General features: G+C 35.0%; 1 protein-coding gene across 1 annotated transcript in view; it reads left to right on the top strand.

Moving 5' to 3' along the window:
* Positions 1-14,900, top strand: part of TLK1 (tousled like kinase 1) — a 144,611-nt gene that overhangs the window by 122,526 nt on the left and 7,185 nt on the right. The window contains exons 13-20 of the mRNA XM_082689198.1: positions 2,254-2,351; positions 4,606-4,687; positions 9,288-9,379; positions 9,464-9,553; positions 9,705-9,874; positions 10,141-10,276; positions 13,249-13,360; positions 14,295-14,402. Of these exons, the coding sequence (XP_082545324.1) occupies positions 2,254-2,351; positions 4,606-4,687; positions 9,288-9,379; positions 9,464-9,553; positions 9,705-9,874; positions 10,141-10,276; positions 13,249-13,360; positions 14,295-14,402 (888 nt within the window). The remainder of the gene's footprint in view (positions 1-2,253; positions 2,352-4,605; positions 4,688-9,287; positions 9,380-9,463; positions 9,554-9,704; positions 9,875-10,140; positions 10,277-13,248; positions 13,361-14,294; positions 14,403-14,900) is intronic.

Here is a 14,900-nt window from a genome sequence, read left to right on the forward strand (position 1 = left end):
TCCAGCTTTTTAATTTTCTTTTTTTTCCTTAGTGCTTCCGACATTTTGCTTATTTCCTTTGACCTTTATAATTCAAACCAAATGCAGCTTGCCTTTGCTTTTAGATTGTAAGATTTTATGGGACATACCTGTCATGTTTTATAGAGGATAAAAAAGTTTGCTTAACTGACAAAGACTTACATTCTACTTTCTTTAATGAGTATTTATTTTGCAATATTGGTTACTGCCATTGTATGGACCTCTGAAGATTACTAAAAAATATTAAACACATTAATTCTATCAACAATCTAGTTGATTCTCATAATTATGTATTTATTGACTCAGCAAAATTTAATTTCTATAAATTCTCTTTTGAAATAGTATCCCCATACCACAATTTCAAATAAAAGTTAAATCAATTTATTTTAGTTATCCTAATAATTAGACATTGTCGGATATTTAAAATTCCACCAGCCTACCAAGTGTTTAGTTGTTTCCTACATGTGTGAGAATCAAATTAATGGCAAGTTTTAAGACCGAAAATGTTAGTAATACGTAAAGAAAGAGTTATCACATTGAGTGTTCTGTGGTATAAATGAATTTGAATTTTTCATACTCATGGACATACCTATATAACCAGTTTCTTATTCTACTTTATAGGTCTTTATAAATTAAGACAATTAAGCTGTGATTTGAGTCTTGTTCCAAATGTTTTTAATCTGTTTGCTGTCCTTGTGATGAATTTTCAATTATTTAATCCCTTAGACTATTTATTACTTTTTCTTTTTTCATTAAAATAAGAAATATTTGTGACTGAAGCTGTATTAAGAAATTTCAGTTAAATTAAGACCATCTGTTTACTGTATTTTAAAAAATCTTCCCAAAACTCTAGAAAGGTTTATCTTCATTTAAATTTACTGTGAACGTTTCTATTTATCATCTAATGCCTACTCCATATTAAATATCTCTGCGATAAGTAATAGTTGAGTTTCGTTTTCAAATAATAAAAATAATCTTAAGGGTCAAATGGAATACAAACAATATACTCAGATTGTTTTTTTTAATCTGCAAATATTTGTTTTTCTCTATCATACTTAGAATATTCCTTCAGTTTAAGCCTTAGATAAAGGTGTTACACCTTTTATACATGTCTCTGCTTTGGAATGAAATGATACTTATATTTTCAAAGTAAACTTCACAATTATTTTTTAGATAAAGGATTTTTAAAATAAAAAATCATTAAAAAGAACTAATATAAAAAAATTTTTAAAAAAAGGAGCTAATATAATACAGATATGTTTAAGTGTAATATTCAGAAACAACTTCTGTTCCATGTAGTATAGATTTATAATGTTAGTGGATACACATTTAGGCCAAGGCAATTTGTATTTGTTGATTTACTCAACAGATATTCAGAAATATTATAAAATTGGGCATTTCAAGAATTTTCCACCAAAATTTGGTATATCCTTGTCTGTCCCTTGTGGAGTATTCAGATTTATATTGACAAATCAAAGAGATGTATAAGGTGGGTGGTGGTTTATTTGGGGTCTGATTTTTTTTAAATGTTCTCAAAATTGTATATTTTGAGACATGAAATATATTTATCAAAATTTTCATATTAAATGTTAATTTCTTTAGAATTTGCCTAGAGCTGCTTAATAACTGAGGATCTACCACAGCTGTCCATATAATTTTTGTTTTTTGAGTCTCTAAGAGTGTAGGGGGATTTATCCTAATTGAGTGGTCAGATTGTTTGTGTGTGTGTGTGTGTGTGTGTGTGTGTGTGTGTATTTCAGACATTGTAAGGTTTAGAAATAATTAGTGGTTCTGTCTTCTTCCTTTCTTCCTTTTTGACTATTATAAAATACCTTCATTTGTTTTGTATTATTAAATTATTCCCTCTTAAATTAAAATTGGGATGTACCAGAAATAAAATTTTCATCTCATTTTGTATTATAAATCAGCCTCAACTACCTTGCAGTCATTTTCAGTTTAGATATTATAAAAATAGATTTCTTGTAGTACAGAATAAAACTCAGCATCTCATTAGGTATAGATTTTCATGTGGAGGATGGTTTCTTGAAATAGGCTTTTGCCTTATCTCTTTCCATCTTTCACGCATTGAAAAGTGCACTTTGGTCTTTTAACTTAGTTGTACTTTATAATATACTGTTCTTCCCATCACTGTAAAAAATTGATGCATGGGTAAAAATATCTTTTTTATACTGCAAATAAATTGAGCTTGTTATAGTCCCCTCTCTTCATTTTCAGGAAGAGGCAGAAATCCAGGCAGAACTTGAACGTTTGGAAAGAGTCAGAAATCTTCATATTCGAGAGCTGAAAAGAATAAATAATGAAGATAATTCGCAGTAAGTTATTCATAATATACAATTTTATGTGCTAAAAAGTTGGAGAGCATGCACACAATATTTTCTTGTTGGGGGGCTTCTCAGAACACTTAGAAAAAAATCCCAAGTCCTTCCCATGTTTAGAAGGCCTTTTGTGATCTGGTCTCTGGCCACCTCACCACCCCATCTCTGTCATCCTCCCTTCATTTATATGTTGTGCACAAGCTGGCCCCCTAGAACATGTTTATTTAGCACATTCCCATCTCAGGACTTTTATGCATGTCATTTCCTCTGCCTGAAGTGTTCTTTCTCTAAATATCTGAGTGGCTTACTCCTTGTTTCACTTCTAAGTGATCATTAGAGAGGCTGTCCCTAGGCCACCCTGGATAAGATAGCAGTCCTTGCTTCATTCCATCTCTTCTCTCAGTATCCTTGCCTTGCTTTATTTTTTCATAGCATTTATCATTACCTGGAATTACAGATTTATTTTTCTGTTGATGTCTGTCTCCTCAGATTAGAATGTAAGCTACATGAAAGCAGAGACTTCGTTTTATTTTTGCTATATCCCCAAACCTTAGACCAGTGCCTGGCACATGCTAGGCCCCAAATATTTGTTGACTGAATACCAAAGTAAATACTACAATAGTGAAGGAGGAATTGTTTCAACTAACAGTATTTCAGTGAGCCATAGTTGAAATTATTTCAATTTATGCAAAAACTGTAGAAGAAATAGAGGTTTAAATTATATCCTGTCTTTATCTTGCTTATCAAAATGAGTGCCATAGATAATAATGCTAACTCAAAAGGAGAGAAAATAACTGTGGACTGGTGGGAGCTTTATGAAGAAGACAGAAATTAACCAAGGCACTACTTGGGATTTAATTGATGTGAAGGAGGGGAAGAGTGTCTTTTTCTACTTTATCAAACTTGTGTCATTTAAAGCTTCATGACCTAATATGAAAGTCGCAGTTAGAAATGGCCAGTTTCTCTAATGAACGTTAAATATCTGGCTTAAAAAAAGGCCCATTATGATCATTTGTGTATGTATAATTCATAAATGAACAGATCCTTCCTCTGCATAAGGTGAATGAAATAATGTAGTTATGTACCAGATGAAAGTTCTAATAAAGAGGATAGGACAAAACTAATTTACAGTTGTCTCTTCTGAAAATTATGTTCAAACTTGTTTGTGGATATGAGTTAGCCCACTTGATGAAAATTAAGTGAATTGTTACAGCTTTTCATTTCACTTTAAAACCAAACAGTGGAGTGCCTCGCTGGCTCAGTCAGTAGAGTTTGCGACTCTTGATCTTGGGTTGTGAGTTCGAATCACATTGGGGTTTGCTTTACAAAAAAGTTTACTTTAAAAAAGGCAAAAAAAAAAACTTCGCAGAAATCTCTTCTATTAACAAGTTCTTCAAGAAAAGAAATTGCCAAAGGTTTATCCAATTGACTTTGAATAAAATAAAATATATTTACACATGGAATTAATAAAGCTATCATTGTTTTGGGTTTTGTTTTGTTTTTAATTTTAAGAGTGCTCATTTTGGAATCCATTTTTTCTGCAAAGCCCTGTCATATATTAACTGTTGACCCAAGCAAGTTACTTAACCTTTGTGTGCAGTGGTGCCCTCATCTGTAAAATAAAAGATAGTAGCAAGGCCTACTTCATAGGGTTGGCTGAGAAATAAATGAGTTAATACATGTAAATGCTTAATATATAGCAGGAGCAGTAAATCTTAAATAGTAATAAGAGTATTAATCTGTGAGTGATTTTTTTTTTCTAAGTTTCTTTTTTTAAGCTTTCATTTTTTAATTGGGAATTGCAATTTTATTTAAAGAAGTCCTAAGATAGTAAAATTTAATCATGTATGAAGGCCAATTTATACATACAATTATTTTTAATCCTATGTCAGTATTACTGTAAAATCTTGATTAACCGTACTCCCATGTAAAAGTGTATTTTTCCATTGGAAATAATTCCTACTGAGTAGTTGTGGGATTTCATAAAGCTCTTAGAAATACAGGAGTTGGTAAGTCTTTATCAGAGTGCTGTTGGTTATTGAACCTGAATGTTCAGCTAAACGTTAAGCTTAGTGAACATCAAAGAGTTCCAATTCAAAGTAGCCATTACAGAATGGAATTCAAAACTAGCAGAAGAGTTGCTGAGAAAGAAATAACTTGAAATAGAAGAGAGAGTGAAACTTTATTGTGGTAAGGAACCGTTTTGTATGTGTTTTTATGTACCTAAGTGTCTTTTTCTCCCACCCTTAAGGTTCAAAGATCACCCAACGTTAAATGAAAGATATTTGTTACTTCATCTGCTTGGTAGAGGTGGCTTTAGTGAAGTGTATAAGGTAATACAGATTTTTTTTCTGTTCTTACACTAAAATAGCAAAGATAGAGAAGTACATGGTTAAGAAGTACTTGTCTTTCATTGATTGATTTTATGATTTTTTGACTGATTTTATGTCCCAGCTCTCATTACAAAAGAGCCTCATGGCTTATGTTGTTTTAATCTCAAGAGTGGAGACTCCATGCATCACACTGATATCTGGGTACCTCATTACCAGTAGCCAGTCTGATAAAAATAATGGTCATTAGAATCATGAGAGGCAGGTGGCTATTTAATACAGTACATTTGTGGAAAGATTGTACCCCTTAATTTAAGCATGTCACAAGACATACATGTCCTAAATTTACCTAAATCTCTACCCAAGGCCAGTATTTCTTAAGTGCACCTGTATAAATGTAGAAAAGTTTTAGTCATGTTCAGTGTTTTGTATCTTACCTTTTTTTCACTTTATGTTGTCTTTCTGCCCAACCTTTAAATTTCGTGTTTCTTGGGGCTCCTGAGTGGCTTAGTCCATTAAGTGTTGGACTCTTTATTTCAGCTCAGGGTCATGGGGTTGGACTTAAAGCTCAGAGGGGAGTCTGCTTGTCCCTCTCCCTCTGCTCTTCCCCCCCAACTCATGCACTCATTCTCAAGTAAATAAATACATCTTTTTAAAAAATTATAGTTCCTAAGGTCTTTATCATTCTGTATTCTTCTTTTCAAATACAGGTTTCCCCAGCTATCCAAAAGTGGAAGGTTCCAGTGAAACCTTTCATAAGCCAAAATGGCATGAAGGGAAGTGTATCCCCTGCTTTCCAAAGTTTGTGTTAGGCCTCTTCACTTTTTTATAAAAGACCTACATTAATGCCTGTTCCTCTAACCAAGAGAAATCCAAAGAAGATTTTCATTCTTAGGAAAAGAAAGCCATTATTGTAGCAGTATACATAATATCCATCTTACACTTTCCTTCGGAGCTCCATACCTGTTGGTATACATGACTTAGTCTTTTTACCTCACATGGAGGCTTCATACGCAGTACAAACTCAGATCTGACCCAAAAGTTACCTACCGCTTCTCCAAAACCTTTCCTTTTGACACTGCTCCCAACTATAATACATCCATCTAGTCCATCCCTCAAGTGAAAAACCTAGAGGCCATCCTTTGCTCCACCTTTTCCGTAACTTCTTCCCTCAACACAAAACCAGTCCCTGGTACCCACTGCTAAGTTACATCATTAAGCTCTCTTAAATCTAGCAATGACCCTTCTCTCTGTCTTAGCTCAAGGCCTCCTTGTCTCTTGTTTGCATTGCTCCCTGAGCCTCCTAGCTAATTACCATCTTTAGGGCTCATTGAGTCCCTCCAGTTTATTGATGTATGCTGCAGCTGTAGTGGCCTTTTTATAAAATGCAGTCTGATCATCTCGTGCTCCTGCTTATAAGCCCCAGGGACTGCCCATTTGCTCCTATTTAGGATGAAGTCTTATCAAAGGGCTTATCCTCACCTTAAACTTAATTCCTTTAGAAGACTTCCCTGTGGGTCTCCCTTTTATAGCTCCTTGTTGACACTCTGTGCTTTGTTTTGTTATGTATTAGTACAATTCGTGGTTAAGAGCTTGGGTTCTGAAGCCAGATAGGCTGGGTTTGAATCCTGACTAGAACTGACTGCTGTTTACTAACTGTATATACTTGGGCTTAGGACTTGCCATCCTCTGTCTCAGTCTTCCATCTGGGAATAATAACAGTGCCTACATCATAGGATTGTAGTAATGATTTTTTTTAAAACATTTATTTACTTATTTTTGAGAGCGAGAGAACACGGGGATAGGGAGAGAGGGAGAGAGAAACTCCGTGCTGAGCATGGAGCCCTTCGCAGGGCTCAGTCCCAGGACCCTGAGATCTAGACCTGAGCTGAATCCGAGAGTCAGACACTCAACCCACTGAGCCACCAAGGTGCCCCGGATTGCTGTAATGATTAGATGAGCTATATCAAGGAACACTGGTGCTTAGCAAATGTACGCTCTTCAGACTGTTATTAGAAATCCTCTCTGTTCAGTGAGGCAAGGACTGTGCCTTCTCAGTTTACTGAAGACAAACCTGGATTCTGTTGCTGACTCTGGGAAAGAATAATGGGATTTGGATTCGGAAAACTTCAGTTCTGATCTTTGTTCAACTGTCAACCATTTTGTTTTTGTTGTGTTAAGTTGGACAAGCATTAAAGCATCGTGGCTCTATCCCTCATCACTCATGAGAAGTGATCTATAGCTCTTCCAATTCCTGGTTCTCTGATTCGAATAGTATAGTAGTTCATCGTCAAGCACTTAGTGGTTCAAGTAGGCTTACTGAAGCCACAAAGTAGAAAAGAAAATCCTAATGGCTCACTCTGGATCTAAAAATCACAAAAAGTACAGTTAGCACTTGCTCAGCCTTAATGTTGCCCAGCTTCTGAGCTTTTTGTCATGACCTTTCATGACAGCCTTCTGCCAGGGCCCTATAGCCTTGGCACTGTTCCTAATATCGCAGATAGGGGCTAAGAGGAGCTTTTCTTTTTGAAGAAAAGGCTATGTAGGAAATAGAAAATGCAGATTGGGGCCTAATAACTTTGTTCAGTACTGACCTAAATACTAACCACTTTCTCCAACCCCTTTAAAACCTTTTAACGGTTGACAGGTCCACTGTGAAATAAAGTAGCAGATTGTGAGTCTAAAAAGACAGACTTTTATCTACACCAAGGTGGAAAATACTGAATCAGTTGCTCAGTAATCGACCATATTAGCCTTATGGGAAGGGTATTTTACTCACCTAATCTTGGGAGAAAAATGTGTCATATATAAGTTAATATATATTGATAATTTTTATTAGTGTATTTAAAATGTTATTTTCTTCTGTTACGCTTTATGCTTTTTTACATTCTCTCACATGAACTTTTCTTTTTAATCTTTTATATTTCTTTAAGCTTTTAATAATATAATTAGCTAGTATTTAAGCTTATGTGTTTTACCCCATTTAATCTTCTCAACAACCCAAGAGTTTTGTAGCTGATAAGTTTATCTGGACTCTAAAATATTATTATATATTTTTTTAAAGATTTTATTTATTTATTTGACAGAGAGCGATCACAAGTAAGCAGAGAGGCAGGCAGAGAGAGGGGGAAGCAGGCACCTTGCGGAGCAGAAAGCTTGATGCGGGGCTTGATCCCAGGACTCTGGGATCATGACCTGAGCCGAGGGCAGAGGCTTTAACCCATTGAGCCACCCAGGCACCCCTGGACTCTAAAATATTATTAACTACTGCATCCTATAATATTTCTGATCTTAGGTTTTTATAGTTTTGTGACAGTCTGCTGTTCTTATTTTTAGGTTAAGTTGATGGGGGAGTAGAGACTGTGGACCTTCTTTCTAATATGTAAAATTTGTTTTTTTTTAAAAGGGGATACCTTGTCTATAAATCACAAAACCTAAATTATTAGATCGCTCTTAAATGACATTCAAGTCTTTTTAAAAATGTTTGATTACCTGAGATCTTAAAAGAATACTGATCTTTTTGTTTTTTGTTTTTTGTTTTTGAAGACGAAGACTATTGATCAAACCAGTATAAAACCTCTTTTTTTGAGACAACCAATAAAAATTTGAAGACAAGTTGGGTATTAGAAGAGATTTTAAGGAATCGTTATTGATGTAGTTAGGTGTGATATTGATGTATCTTTATGTTTGAACAGTTTCATAAAGTTTAGAATTTTTTTTTTTTAAAGATTTTATTTATTTATTTGACAGAGAGAAATCACAAGTAGATGGAGAGGCAGGCAGAGAGAGAGAGAGAGAGAGGGAAGCAGGCTCCCTGCCGGTGCAGAGAGCCCGATGCGGGACTCGATCCCAGGACCCCGAGATCATGACCCGAGCCGAAGGCAGCGGCTTAACCCACTGAGCCATCCAGGCGCCCCAAGTTTAGAATTTTTTAAACAGTTGGAAATTGTTACGAACTTGTTTATTTTTATTTTATTATTATTTATTTATTTATTAATTTTGCCCAAACTTGTTTATTTTTAAGGAAGTGGGAGGGATCGTTAGGAAAGGTAGAGGGAAAAGGTTTGCTTTATCCAACCCATAAAAAACACACTATAGCCATCTGTTTTGTTCGCTGCATACTGCTTTTGCAGTATGTAAAAGGATCTGTAGAGGAGCCAGATCCATATTAAAAAAACAAATAACGGCTTTATTGTTTTATTGTGATTCAATATATTGGCATTTATGAAACCTGAATGTGTAATTTCACATTAAAGTTTTCTCTGATGTATATGATGGAATTTGTATCTTGTTTCTGACTGTAAATATGTTGTTGAACTATATATAATCATAGCAGACCAATTTTTTTTTCTTTAAGATTTTATTTATCACAGAGATCACAAGTAGGCAGAGAGGCAGGCAGAGAGAGAGGAGGAAGCAGGCTCCCTGCTGAGCAGAGAGCCCTATGCGGGGCTCGATCCCAGGACCCTGAGATCATGACCTGAGCTGAAGGCAGAGGCTTTAACCCACTGAGCCACCCAGGCGCCCCTACATCAATTTTTTTTAATCTCTTTAGCTGTTCAGTTGGTCTTTGGTCCTAACTCTTCTGTGCCTTGAATCTTAGGCTTTTGACCTTTATGAACAAAGATATGCTGCTGTGAAGATCCACCAGCTTAATAAAAGCTGGAGGGATGAGAAGAAGGAAAACTACCACAAGTAAGTATTAATACTTTCTGGTTTTTATTGAATGAAAATACATTTAATAGTCATGGATAGTAAATAGACTCTCTCTTCCCATAGACACGCCTGCAGAGAATATAGAATACACAAAGAACTGGATCACCCTAGGATAGTTAAACTCTATGATTATTTCTCCTTGGATACAGATACGTAAGTGAATATAAGGATTAGTTTTTAAGAAAAAATCTGTTTGCTTTTGCTTTCCTTATTCTGTAATGATGATATACTCTTCATTTCATCACTGTGATAATAAATTATTGGATAATATTTAATGTCTAATTTTTTCTCTTCTTCATTGTAGGTTTTGTACAGTGTTGGAGTACTGTGAAGGCAATGACTTGGATTTCTATCTGAAGCAACATAAGTTAATGTCAGAGAAGGAAGCTAGGTCTATTGTAATGCAGATTGTAAATGCACTAAGATATCTCAATGAAATCAAACCCCCTATTATACATTATGATCTTAAGCCAGGTAATTAATAAAATTTGTCTGAATTTTTTGAAGTTCTAAAGCCTATAGTTTTTGAAAGCCATATTTATTAATTATCTGAAAACCTTTTTGGTTTAGTTATGTAAAGTTAGTGGAATACTAGAAGAATTTAAAATGCCCATTGAATCACCATATTTTAAAATTATATTTTAAATTTTACATTTTTAACTACGTATGTTAAGTATATATCTGTTCCCCCAATGTCATCTGTGTATCATTAAAAAAAAACCTTTATATTTTGTTCTTAGGAAACATCCTTCTGGTAGATGGCACAGCATGTGGAGAAATCAAAATCACTGATTTTGGTCTGTCCAAGATCATGGATGATGATAGCTATGGTGTAGATGGAATGGATCTAACTTCTCAAGGGGCAGGCACTTACTGGTAAATGTGTAATTTAAAATAGCAAAATTGTCTAGATTACTTTTTATGAGAGTTTAATTTTTATTTTCATATATCTTTGAGTTTACTGTGGTAAGAGTTCTATTATGAAGTGTGAGTCAAGAGGGAGATGACTGTTGTCAAGTCTTTTCTCTTCTGGTCTTAACCGTAAATATCAGCAAAGTAAAGGGAGAAGAACTCGGCATTGGCAAGTGACTTCAGTATCTACTAGCCAGGAACTCCACACATGGAGAATCATGGATTTTCTTCTGTATGTACAAGTGAGGTTTATCATCGGTTAAAAATGCTTAAGTGAAGATAACATCCTGACTATTATAAGCAGTAGCCATAAGCATGAAGTCCTCTGTGTAGAGAGGTTCTGTGGTGACAGTTTTTCTTGGAGATGTGGGTTTTGTTGATCATGCATGGGAAAGAAGTTTAGAATATTCTTAGTCTTTGGACTTGGCTCTCAGAAATACCATTTCATAACTTCATACATATAAACTCTAGATAGAACTGTAGATTCACAGATCTAAGTCTAAAGGAATGTCATTCCCTTCAGAATACCTAGGTGTTGACAAAAATCACTTCAGTGTGAATTTTCAGACTTACTGTCAAATTCACCAAAGTGGAGAATATAGACTATAAAATTTCAAGACAAACTTAGTTTAGCAAAAAGGACTAAGATTGTAATTGGAGAGATAATTGTACTTAACTTTACTGAACAAGATGGAGACTACACACATAAATGTGACATTGAGGTTTCTGGAACAGTCTTCACACAGCCGAGGCACATAATAACCAGTTCCACAAGATGCTCTGGAACGGTATGAACTTTTCATGAAGTAGGGATTAGTCATGTTCATATGTTCTTTTAAAGCCATTTAACTTTAAAATTCTGCATGTAGCATTTTCTAGGAGTATGGGTAAGATAATCATGGATTTTTTTCAGCCCATATTTGAAGAAAATCGTCATTCAAACTAGTAACCCCCTAAAAGGTGGTATCCTCAATCAGTAGTCTTCAGACTTTTAGTAACAAGTCTCTCGTCGAACTCTGGATTCCATGGAAGATAGCCTAAAATAATAGATTTAGACAGTTCTCAATAATAGATCATCCTTCCTCTGCAGAGACTTCCACTATTTGTTTCCCTTTGCTAGTGGAGAGCTGGGCAAGGAGATTTTCCTCGGGCTGGAGCATTTCTATGTAGTAACCTGCAATGTATTTCCCATAGAAACATGTTTTTGAAAAATGGTTAGTTTCCTACAGCCACAGTAGCTTTTTTAGCTTTGTATTTGGTAAGTTGGGATGTTCTGTACAGTCTTTTAGGAGTAGATGTAAACTATTTGTCAGTATCACTGAGAAGAAAATTAGTTTTATCCCTCATTCCCTCTCAGGTCTCAAAAGCAGTCCTTCACTAAATCCTGGTGGTCATTTCTTCGCAATAGCTTTGGTGTCTTTCCTATAATTCTCTCCTTGCTTATAGGTTTTTGTCTCAAGAGACAGTGTAGCATAGTGTTTAAGAGCTGTTTTTGTTTCATAAATATACACGAAATATATACTTTTATTCATAAATCTGGCTTTTTACTTGATTTAGGGGGGTAGGAAAGGATTTACTTTACAAATGATTTACTGGTCATCTTTAGTGGGTTTTGTGTGTTTTTGTGTGTGTGTGTGTGTGTTTAGATTTTATTTATTTATTTGAAAGAGATCAGAAGCAGGCAGAGGCAGGCAGAGAGAGAGGGAAGCAGGCTCTCTGCTGAGCAGAGAGTCTGACAAGGACACGGGGCTCGATCCCAGGACCCTGAGATCATGATCTGAGCCGAAGGCAGAGGCTTAACCCATTGAGCCACTCAGGTGCCCCATCTTTGGTGGTTTATTTCAAGAAGTTTGATTTGTTTTTTAAGAAATCTGTGCATATCTTGCTGAAATTTAAATGATTTTAAGCATAGTATAAAACTAAAGGAAAAGAGTTAGATTCCCATTTAGCTGTATAACTTCTCAGGATTTTTTAGTTTATCTAAATTTTAGAGTTGGGAGATACTTGCATCCCTGATGGATCTTTTTATTTAAAAGCTAAGGTGTGACAAATTTATTTTTACTTTCCTTTATATAAAATTATGAACTTACAAATAGCACCTAAAAGTAGAAAATAGTATTTTTGAATACTTTTGAGTATTTCGGATCCTGCTAGTTAGTGTTCAGAAACTGCACAGGGAATAATAACTCCTTGAGCTGCTCACAGTTCAGTGTAATTTTTAGTTTAATACCATAATAGAGGTACCATAATATTAGCTGGTTATGTGGAAGAAGAAGCAAAACTCAGCCTGGAGGGAACAGAAGCTTATGGAGGTCCAGTTGGTCTTAAGAATAAAAAGGTGCTCACCAAATGAGTAAGAGTGGTTAGGGAATGCATTAGAGTTGGTCAGAAGCATGTGGGGGCAGGGGAGCAATGTGGGGAACCAAGTGAATTGTCTGCCTAGCCAGTTGCTTCTATAATAGGATGGGTCTGTGTTACAGCCAAGAGCAGTGAGGTCTTACCTTGGCAGTGCATGATGATGTACTTAATAAACAAAAGAGCCACCTGGTTAGATATGTGTGTTAGGAAGAGAATTGCCTACAGTTTGAACAAAGGTGAAGGGGCTTGAGAGAGCATTTATTATTGCTTACTCAAAGTAGAACACTATAATTTCTACTGATATATGTATATTACTTACAGAAATGAAAAATAATTTAGTATATATAATACACATACATAATAGGTATGTGTTGCATACTTTATCACAAAGTTGTATGTTTTGACTCGAGTCAAATGATACAGGGATGTAAATATTACAGAGTTTTGATTTTCATTCATGAAAATTCTATAAGATTTTATGTATTGAGTATTCTGAGTGTTCTACAGGTATGTTTAGAAGGCTTAAGTTACAGATTGTTAATAGTATCCTTTCCTCTTTTCTCTCCAAAAAACTGTAGGTATTTACCTCCTGAGTGTTTTGTAGTTGGAAAAGAACCACCAAAGATTTCCAACAAGGTCGATGTGTGGTCAGTTGGTGTTATTTTTTTTCAGTGTCTTTATGGTAGAAAGGTAAGTTTACAGTATACAACGTTCTGCTGTGTGGAGTTAAGTTGAATTTTCCCTCTTAAATGTAAAGTTTCATTAACTTGAAGTCAGTGTAGAACCTTCTAAGGAAAGCCAGGCTTTTGTTTCTTGCTAAAATTTCCATGGGTCAAACAGATTATTTTAATGTCATAGCAGCTTTCTTGATCTGCTTTTTGCCCCTTTACACATATGCCCCGCCTTTTTTTTAAGTGAAAGAAGGAACTATCAATAGTGCCATCATTTTCTCCTGTTAGGTAGGGATACTCAAGCCAACAAAACACTCCATTCTTTCTACTTGTTCACACTGTCTGCCCCACTCCTACCTCACCACACACATGTACTCAGTTTGGCCTGGGCATAGTGTCCCCTTGTGCTAACTGAGGGAAATTCTGTCAAACTTGGTCTTAATTCTTCCAAAACCTCTCTTTATTTTGAAGTCAGAGCTGCAAGCTCCTGTAGATACTTTTCAACCCCTTCATCACTGTGGAGAGAGGGTGAACGGACTTCTATGCGAAGTCACTGCAAGTTAGGAACAAATCCAGAGCTGTCAGTGAAGGACAGTACTATAGTAAAAGTATTTTATTCTTTGGAATTTTCACAGACGTTTCCACTACTTATTACTTTTAAAACAGTCATAAAATAAGTTTTGATTTTTCAATGTTTTTATTTCGTTTTAAATATATCGCAACAGCATTATTTTCTGTGCTTATTCACCGTGTTTAAGCTATGTTAAGGATCGATTAGATGGGTTTAACTCAGCCTCAATCAGTTGTAACTTTGTTTCTGTGAGAATGCATCCCAAGGTCCAAATAACGAAGATTTTTCAGAACACAAATCATTTATATTTTGGGGATTCACTGATAATTACTCTTCTTAAATACTTTGGGAGAAATTTCTAAACTTTTTTTTTTTTTTTAAGCCATTTGGTCACAATCAATCACAACAAGACATTCTTCAAGAAAATACAATATTGAAAGCCACAGAAGTCCAGTTCCCTGTAAAACCAGTTGTAAGCAGTGAAGCAAAGGTATTATATTTATGTAAATAGGTTTTGTGAAGTAAATTTCATTTCTTAAATTGTGCTTAAGTACAGTTGACTTTTGAACCACATGGGTTTGAACTGCACAGGTCCGTTATTAATGTAGATCTCTTTTAACAAACAGTATAGTACTGTAAATGTACTTTTTTTCTTATGATTTTCTTAACATTTTCCTTTCTCTAGCTTTTTATTGAAAAAATACAGCATATAATACATATAACATACAGAATCTGTATTACTCAACTGTTTATGTTATCAGTAAGTCTTCTAGTCAACACTAGGCCATTTGTAGTTAAGTTTTTGGGAAGCCAAAAGTTATATTTGGATTTTCAGCTGCACCCCCTAAGCCCCCACATTGTTCAAGGGTCAACTGTACTTTAAGGGATTGCTGTCACAGTAGAATCTGTCCATTTGGTCTTTGGTTTTCATAATTTTCACCTTTTAAAGATCCATATACACTCCCTGATTCTTTAAGCACATCAGTTT

The sequence above is a fragment of the Mustela nivalis genome (genome assembly GCF_964662115.1).
Source record: "Mustela nivalis genome assembly, chromosome: 11".
Taxonomy (NCBI): Eukaryota; Metazoa; Chordata; class Mammalia; order Carnivora; family Mustelidae; genus Mustela; species Mustela nivalis.